The sequence below is a fragment of the Camponotus vicinus genome, unplaced genomic scaffold, assembly GCF_025532165.1.
Source record: "Camponotus vicinus isolate PSW18456_S1 unplaced genomic scaffold, iyCamVici1.0 SCAF_11, whole genome shotgun sequence".
NCBI classification, from domain to species: domain Eukaryota; kingdom Metazoa; phylum Arthropoda; class Insecta; order Hymenoptera; family Formicidae; genus Camponotus; species Camponotus vicinus.
This window is the reverse complement of record NW_028141947.1, coordinates 17,629,975-17,639,447: the sequence shown is the minus strand read 5'-3', so window position 1 is coordinate 17,639,447 and position 9,473 is coordinate 17,629,975. Positions and strand designations below refer to the sequence as shown.

At 33.9% G+C, this 9,473-nt stretch overlaps 2 protein-coding genes across 9 annotated transcripts in view; one reads left to right on the top strand and one right to left on the bottom strand.

Annotated features, from left to right (window-relative positions):
• Window positions 1–9,473, bottom strand: part of LOC145961584 (tRNA (uracil-5-)-methyltransferase homolog A) — a 34,253-nt gene that overhangs the window by 1,320 nt on the left and 23,460 nt on the right. For 2 of the 8 annotated variants that reach the window (XR_014435655.1, XR_014435656.1), the window contains exons 1-9: window positions 2,956–3,047; window positions 2,217–2,551; window positions 1,969–2,127; window positions 1,679–1,871; window positions 1,467–1,594; window positions 1,127–1,377; window positions 817–1,051; window positions 541–748; window positions 280–440 (exon numbers count right to left, since the gene is read on the bottom strand). Coding sequence is in view for 6 of the 8 variants with exons in the window: in XM_083081946.1 (XP_082938072.1) it covers window positions 172–440; window positions 541–748; window positions 817–1,051; window positions 1,127–1,377; window positions 1,467–1,594; window positions 1,679–1,871; window positions 1,969–2,127; window positions 2,217–2,531 (1,758 nt within the window). In the remaining 2 variants the exon portion in view is untranslated. Of the gene's footprint in view, window positions 1–143; window positions 441–540; window positions 749–816; window positions 1,052–1,126; window positions 1,378–1,466; window positions 1,595–1,678; window positions 1,872–1,968; window positions 2,128–2,216; window positions 2,552–2,907; window positions 3,048–4,512; window positions 4,535–9,473 lie in introns of those variants that run through there. The other 6 variants (XM_083081946.1, XM_083081941.1, XM_083081947.1 and 3 more) reach the window with 6 other exon arrangements.
• Window positions 3,927–9,473, top strand: part of Mef2 (myocyte enhancer factor 2) — a 68,772-nt gene continuing 63,225 nt past the window's right edge. The window contains exon 1 of the mRNA XM_083081962.1: window positions 3,927–4,476. The gene's annotated coding sequence lies outside the window, so the exon portion shown is untranslated. The remainder of the gene's footprint in view (window positions 4,477–9,473) is intronic.

The window sequence follows — 9,473 nt, the reverse complement described above, 5'->3', positions numbered from 1 at the left end:
TTATTTGTTGGCATAAAATATTGATGAAACGTTTTCTAATAATTCTCTCTATTTATACGCGCTCTTTTAAAAAAAGAGTATTTTAAATATATATATATATAACCAATATATAAAATATGAAACGAAAAAAATATGCAAGCAGGTTGGTGAAATATTATAGCATTTTTTATTCTATATTTTTTTATTGCTACATTCGTGCTCGTTCAACTTTATCGCGTTCGATAACCTTTCAAGGCACAATATTAATTCACAATGCTTAGTATGAGGAAACATATCTACCGCAATGGCCTTTACTGGTACAAAGGGTTCACCAAGGTATTGCTTTGAACTAGGTCGTGCTAAATCGACTACATTTTTCATGGCAGCACGAGGGTCGCACGATATGTACACTAATCTATTCAACTTTTTTGCCTTGCGTAGGGCCAATAAAGCCTTTTGATCTAGAAAAAAATCAACATGCAGGTAAGCTCTCTCTAACATTTCTATAACATTGTAAAAAATCTTATAAATCTTATTTATATATATGTGTATATAACTTACGTAAGCCAGCTCGTGGTGGATCCACAATAGCAGTAATATTGGATTTTGTCGTTCTTTGAATGACAGGCGATAAAATGTCCTCCGCCTTTCCGACGAAAAATTCGCAATTAGTAATACCATTCTTGATAACATTTTCTTTTGCGTCCTTTATAGCGTCGGGAATAATTTCTATTCCTAATACTTCGCCACAATGCTGCAACAACGAACACTATGATGTATGTATGTATATGTAATATATCTTCAGAAAATTATATTATATGTAATTATGATTAATACCTTTGAAAAGCAGAGTCCTATAGTTCCAGTGCCGCAACAAACATCAAGTAGTGCCATATCCTTTGTTGGTCGGGCAAGATCGATCGCTGCCTTGTACAGAACTTCCGCTCCCGATGAATTGACTTGAAAAAATGCCTGAGGCGAAACCCGAAACTTCAATTCGAGTAGCGTTTCTTCTATATATTCCGTACCACTAACATGATATAAGGTGCCACTACTTTCACTACCTGCATTCCTGCAAATTGAAATATTGCACAAATAAAAATATAGTGCTTTTGCTCATATACAATATTATATAATATTTACTTACTTTTTATCTATTGTTTGAAAATATAATGAAGTAACATTAGCATCGGCACCTTTTCCACTTTCAAAGAATATACGCAACTGTGATTTTAACTTGTCCAATTCCTCACTACTTAAATCCTGAGGATGTATCCCTACTATCAACATCAAATGATTGGCACGAGTAGTTCGAGCGGTAACTTGTCTCCAGTATCCACTATGGCAGACTGGATTAAAAGGTTCTAAGTTTGACTCGTTTACAAATGTTTCTAATACCTGAAAGTAAATATATATGTAGTGTAGAAATCTTAGATTTTAAGTCAATAAAATCTACAACATCTGAAATATCAATGATAAAAATTTACCTTTACAGCAGTCTTCATACTTTTAGGAATATGACAAAGATTATCAATAGGTGCAACTGCTGTAGAACCTGAAGCATAACTTGATAATCTAAATCCAATTGTAATTTTGTTTTGCTCACTGTCTTTACCTGTATCATAAAAAAAATTAAATGTGGTAAAATCTTTATATTTATAATAATAACTCAATTCATATACAAATTTATCATAATTACCAATTGTGAACTCGCATTTATTTCTGTATGCTTCAGTAATATCTGCTGAAAGTATGTTTTGTAGTTTGCAAGGCAATCCATCATATAATTTTTTTTGTGAATTTACCCAATCTGTCATTGATTTACTTTCTCTAATAATTTGCTGACCAATTTTCATCAAAATAGATTTCATTTCCTTCTGCTTGAATTCTAACTAAAAAAAAAATATATGTATATATATATATATATATATATATATTTATTTTTGCAGACTTGATATTTTTCAATACAAATCCAAAAAAAATTCTTACTTGACTTGAATATGGCATATTCCACAAAGGAGTAGTAATAAATTTGATTCTATCCATAGGAGAGCAATTTAGATCTTCAGCATCAGTTTTCAGACGTTTATTACTAGATTCTTCTTCTAATTTTCTCTTCACAAATGGATCTGGAGCTGGCTTAGCCACCTATGAAAAAAACTAATTATAATTAAAATGGCATAATATTATTTAAATTTGAGTAAAAAAACAGTTCTAATGAAAAAATAAAAAAGTACCTGTGCAGTAAGTTTACTATTTTTCCATAAAATTCCATTTATAGTAGATATTGCCCGTTGACGACATTCTTCATTTCTGAAGCATACGTACAGCCAACCACTACCCTTTCTGGGTGGCTTTACTTTGCATGATTGTAAGTCCAGTTTCTCATTTAGCAATTTCTTAAATTCACCAATTCCATAATATTTGGGTAAACCGCGTATTTCTATCTTGTATTTCTCGGATGTGAAATCATCTCTTTCGAGATATGCATATGGATCCTTTTCATCCTCCACATTAGTTGTCAATATTTCCTCAACACTTGCGTTGGTCATTATATATTTTTAAATCACAACTGCAATTTTTATAAAAAATTAAAATTAAAACTTTTAAAGTTAAAATTTCGTATGTGTATCTCATAAAATAACGTAGACTAATTTATTTAACTCTTTTCAATAAGTTTTTATATTTGAACATTTTTTACTTTAATCATAATATATAAATATGAGAAAATTTGAATGAAATAATTGAATATAATTAATGAATTAAATATAATTAGCTGTTAGGCAATTAAATAATAATAAAAAAAAAAAACTGATCAAGATGAATATGTAAATTCTTTTTAGGATGTTTAGAGAATCATCCAGCACATATACATCTGGAGTTTAAATTAAATGTGTTATTTTCTTATATTGTCCTCTCAATCTTTACAATAAATTTATATATAATTCCAAGTGACTATACACCTATGCACTATACCCTTCGTAAACTCGTGCACACATGATCATATCCTCCATATCTTATAACATCAAGCTAAATTCTCATGAACAATCAACTGATCGAGTAATCATATTCAAGACAGCGATTTTTCCCTAGGGCTGAAGTGTAAAAACGTAAAAATTTAGTAAAGTACTAGATGTTTTTCAGCGTTGGAATAAATAGAATTGTATCTTCATTATATAATACTGGATTTATTTTTGTAATTTAAAACTTAAATAAGTAAAAGAGAGAGAGAGAGAGAGATAAGTATAAAAGAGAGAAAAAAAATGTTACACATATAATTGTAAATATAATTTATTTAATTATTTTTAATGTACATAATTTTTTATATAATCTTCATTTTGCACATAATTTTATTGGAACATATGTGCTCATATTCTGTCTCATTTGATCTAAAAATGTGTGTGTATTATTTAGTCCTATGATTATTTTTCTATTTACATAACATTCTCCTTACAAATTTTCGTTGGTTTTCAATCTGTCTTTCAATTTGACCTCTTGCTAATTCTAAATTAGTTTTCCCAAATATGCGTATGAATAATATTTTCCTACATTTGATACATCAATTGTTTTCATAATATATACGCGCGTTTGTATTCACAATATATCAGAAATGTCACGATTTTTTTGACGAACGCTCAAGTAACATTCAACCATTATATTTAACCTACATCAATCAATAATCAATAAAGAAATAATTTTCAGTTACAGAATCATTCGTGCATGCAAGTTTCACGCAGCATCACGGTGAGAGGGGGAAACGACAGAGGGGAGGCTCGAAGATTCGGGCAAGATCGTCGGACGCCTCGTGGAAGATCGTCGACGATTGTCGCGCGCGATGAGAACCCGCCCAACGCGCCAGGGAGCCTGGCAGCGCCGCGGTTGGCCGCCCTGCGGTTCAATGTCACGCGGCTCAAGGTAAACTATCGATGACGTCAGTGTACGTCACTTAACAAGTGGGAGTGGATGGGAGTTAGATGTCGGCAGCCGCGGTGGCCCTCGCGAATCGCGCACGGTATCTGTGGAAGCTCGCTGTGCCGCCGCTACGACGCGACGATAATGCCGCGCGTTTCTTAGCGATATGTAGTGCCGAGTGCGTGAACGCAGTAGTGGCGTCGACCGACTCGTCGCACGTGTTTCGCCGTGCGTGGAAAATCACCGAAATCCATTCGCGCATGCCCGACCGCCGATGACGTCACGAAAATCGTGCTTTTGATCAAACGAGCGTTCTCGGTGTGTGTGTGTGTGGCTTCTTCCCTCCCTCCCTCTCTCTTTCTCTCTTCTTCTCGTCGATCTCCGTCTCTCCCGGCTCTGCGCCTTTTCCTCCTCGCTCTTTTTTCTCTCCTCTCTCTCTCTCTCTCTCTCTCCTCCCTTCTCCCTCTTTCCCTCTCTGTTTTTTTTGTACTGGACATACAATGTTGCTGTGCAAAATCAAATAATCATCGAGGCCGACCACGGGGGAAATCGTGAAGGAGCGGTTGGAACCGCCGGCGAGAAACCGTGAGTAGCAAATCGTCTTGTGCTTTGCCTGTTTACCTTTTCAAAAGTCATCCGTACAGTCTGTCGGACATGGCCTTCGTTTAACGCGCACACCCGCGCGCGCACACGCACATATACGCGCGTGTAACCGATGCACACACATTCGCGCATACCAACCGCACGAATACATGTACGCGTAATGTTGTACGTAGGAGTTAGCGCTCGCGAGCGCGCAGCCGCCGTCGCACACACGCACGCACACGCATGCACGCACGTCACGTCGGTCTCCGATTTCGGTGGACCGAAACCGAGAGAAACGAGAGGGAGAGAGAGAACGAAAAAGAATTTTTCAGACGGGATGTATCGGGATGTGCATCGCGACGCGCGCCTCGCCGCGAAATTTATTGATCCTCTCATCGCGGTGACTCCGGATCGATACTCGGGGAGCGAAAAGGCACTCGATCTCGCAATTGCATTATATGTCGTTTGGAAAAACCGATAAATTTACGTTTCATCGCGGTTTAAATATCGAAACAGGGATGAATAGAACAAGAGAACGATAGATTTTTCTTGTATGCGTAGGTAATGATCTAATATTAAGAGTTTTGAACCAGCTGATGCTCCAACGTGAGATCTTTTATATTGTCAATTTTATAGCACTCAAAAATATACGACGAATACATAATAAACTTGTGCTTGTCAGAGACGTTAGAGTAAAATTAGTAAAAAATCGAGTTAAAGATTCGAGTGGCTAGTTGCGTTGACTAATATCTATTGCATATTGTTATGTCAACACGTGTGATTTATGGACGCGTCGATAATTATCATCGATTCTTAGATGCTACTTTTCAATGTTCTTACGTTATAACTACGCGCATAACGCTTCAAAGTAAAGATCATTAATGTCGTATATGCATACGGGAATATGACGTAATACTTTGATATTAAAAAATTTCTTTTAAATTTATTTTTCAAGTCAACGTAAGGTCACATACACCTAGAGACTGTGTAGCGTAATCATTAAGACTGTCGGAGCAATGACAGATGCGCGTAACAGCCAAATGTCAGTGTAGATTAATTTTAGGAACATTTTTATATAACACATACGACAATAATCGATATGATCGGCTGTTTATAATTGATCGAATTGCACTTTTGCGCCACGTGGAATTTCAATTTCATGCTACCGTGTATTAATTACAATAAATAAATCACGTATTGATTATCGATTCATGGCGTCAAATGTTTAATTTGAATTCGTTATATTTGCAAATGTATATTCAATTAATAGAGTAGATGGAAGAATATATTTTTTCGAAAGTAAAGTTACATCGTAAATTCGCTCGTTGCAAGACTGATAAAGACTCAACGTCTGAGAGATATCGAACCCCTATCGTGGTACGATTGTTGTTAAATATTATAAAACACGCCATGTATTTTATATCTCGCTATGCTCCATTTCCTACCGCCATCTGCAACAGGCACGTCGAGCTTTGTCCTTGCAAATAATCGTGACCGGTAATGCAGAAATCTGTGCGAATGTACCGATCTTTACACTCTTGTGTTTCAGATATTCGATTCTCATTTTAATGTACAAAATTTGCGCGATTTATTTGATAAAAAATATTAAAATTGCGGGAAATCATTAAATTTAAACAAAAATTACAAAAATATAAGAAAAATTTTGTATACTTATATTTATATAACTTGCATTTCTATCAACGCGGCTTTAATCTTGATTAATTTGCAGACCAAAATTAAAAAATATCTATTGCATAATAAATTATACATAATAATTGTATCGATAGAAATTTTGATATTGATCGTCCTGCAAATGAAAGATTAAATTTAAACCGCGTGATAGATACGAACATTATTTGTCTGTATTATTTTTGTCTATATTATTAATATCGAAAAATTATCAATATGGAGCAGACAATGCGCAACTCGATGTGTTTATATTCGAGGAGAATCTTTTATTAATATTATATTATCGTTCGTTGCAACGTTGTACCTTTTTATATGTGTGCGTGCTCAGATTTCTTATAAAGAAAAAACAGGTCAGAATAATGAAGAATTTAAAATTATATTTACATATAGGATTTTAATTTCTCTTTAAATTTTGCTTCTTCTAGATTAGTTAAAATAATAGAGAGAATCAAATTGGAAAGATTATACATAAAAATTTGATCGTATACTTTGTATCTTTTATTTTTTAGTATTAATACGAAGATTAATTTCCAATAAAGTCGAAAAGAGTAATTGAATTTGTTGAATAAACGGGACAACGTAATGATTTTCCAATAATGAGATTAGTTATTAATTTTTTTATCATATTTTATATCAAATTAACTATTAATTATATTTCTCACTGGAAAAACATATTAAACTTATTTAATTAAAGATCTTCATTTTATCTGATTTAATATATCAGATGTCATAGTGTATCACAAAATTTTTTTTCATAACGTAGTGTAGAAAAATGCAGTTGAAGAAAAGATAACGCGAGCAACGATAATTGGGTGTCAAAATTGATTTATGAGTTGAACGAATATGTATTAAGCTCACAGACACAAGTATGACTTAAAAAAAATTGCGATGTCTTACTACGCAAAAAATTTTTTGAAAATCTCAAAACTAGATTCCTTATATAATGAGTTCTTAATTCAATTTACTATCAAGTTTATGGTTTCATATCAAGATCTATTATTATTAAAATATATTGTAGGAAATATAATTTAACCCGATACAGATTATTTAATTTTTATATTCTATTAATACGCAAACACACACATACATTCGATTATCTAATCAAGATCGAGATTTTATAATTAATATATATTTTATAACAATATAATTGAAATTTATAAACTGTTATAAACTATTAATGTACGTGTTAATTAAAATTTCCAGTCGTGAATTATCATTATTATACATCTATCTGCGTACTATATTATACGTGTACGTATCTGACACGCACATTTCCTTCCACATTTTCACGTAAATATAGAACGTGTTCTAATTTTATAAACATAATTTTTAATTCCACCGTATTACATGACATATGAAATTATGCTTTAGTTGGACCATTCATTATATGCGAGTTTTTATCGGTTACCGTAGCACGCTACCGCGCGAGTAAGTCCTTAATAGAAACGGTACGTGCATCACGCGCGTGCTTGCATTTCCTTCGCTGAAAAAGATACGGAGAGGGAAACAGGTACGGGAAAAATGTGCAGTATGCACGACGCGCGTCCGACCTTTACGCGCGTTTCGGTAAATCTTATCGCGGCATCGCGCGCGGCGCCTCCCCTCCGCTCCTCCTTTCGTCGAGAAAACCTAGACCTATACAACGCATACATTATATTTCACGTATATATATGTGCCACGCGACAATACCGCGATGACCCTCAACGTGGCACAAAGCGCGTAACAATGTGGGTCCCCGAGGCTATGCAAATCCGCGCGATGACCTAAACGTTGACTCTCGCTCCATTACCTAGGGGATATAGAATCACCGCGATCAGCCTCCACGAGCGGCATCAGTAGGAATTTATTCGGCGGTGTCTGTCATCTCTGCGTAACGCGACGCACGTGCGGAATTTTTGATCGCTTCGAGGGAACTTACTCCAGACGGCGATAAAATGCCGTTTACGTGGGAGCGGTCGTAAAGAGCCGGGCCGGGTTCTGTTTCGCGCGAGCGTATCGAGTCATGACGAATGAAGACGAAGCGAACTGTCTTAATGACCAAAGTACTCTTGTAAAGAAAGAAAGTACGTATTTCGTTTGCTTTACATTGTGAGATATTCTTGAGAATCATCGCCATCGAATGTAATTGGATGTATTATCGATATTTTTAAAAGTGTACGTAACATTATAACAGAATTTTCATTTTTTTATCGCATTTTCTTTACCAAGATGTCTCCTATAATCTGTTATTTATTTAGAAAAGAACGTTTCAATTTTGAGTTTGAACAATAAACTAAAATGCTTTAATATCATTATATCTCTTAAAGCAATTGTGTCTTGGATAAATATCGAAAATAGATCTATTTTATTTTATATACATTTATTTTTTTAATCTAATTTTTGCATTTTACATCATGCACCCCATTATTTAGCCAGAGTTTTTAATGATAAGAAGATTATTAATCCAAAGAGTAGCAATTAACAATTAAATTCGAGCTTTGTTATCTTGTAAATATTCACATACAAAAAATATTTAACACAACAAAGTTAATTACAATTCTTTTTAAATTCAGAATTCGTTTTCGAGGACAATTAAATAATTTTATTATTCATCTTATTAGTATTAGACTTTATTTGTGAAATTAAATTAAAATCGGGTTTTAAAATTTATTGTTTGTCTTCATGTAAGATTTTATGTTTTTAACTGCAAAAAGGATCACGAGGAAAGGCATTAAATTTGTCAATAATTAGTCGTTTAGATAATGATGCAGTCGTACGATGAATCGAATTCCCAAGAGAGAAGTGTCACTTAAGGAGAATTAATACTCAAGAGAGCAGTGGTAGTAGAACCGTCGGATAAGTACTTAGCGCTTGTAAGTATTCGACGATGAAAACACGCGGTAGCTAAAACGCAAAATTCATGTTTGATTATTATACAGTTCTTAAGCGACGCATGTCGGGAGTCGATAATTATAATAGAATATCATGTTTTTTATAATGGAATATCATTTATGTGATTATATATTACGCGGCTTTTCTCTAACGATTGACAGTTGCTCGTCAAATTCTTACTACATATGAATACTTAAATATCGGATCGCGTAAATACGTAATCTGGAATTGAAATGCATTGATGTAATGATCTACGAAGGCCCCTTGATTATATTAGCAATACTAATTGTGTAAGAAAATATGCGAATGCATAAATATAATAGATAAAAACATGTAAAAAATGCGCTTCTGCAGAGGCGTAGAAATATTTTTGTGAAAAATATTTTTATTGCAGGTTTTTTTATTATCAGGTAAATATAGCGATTTGAAAAAAACAG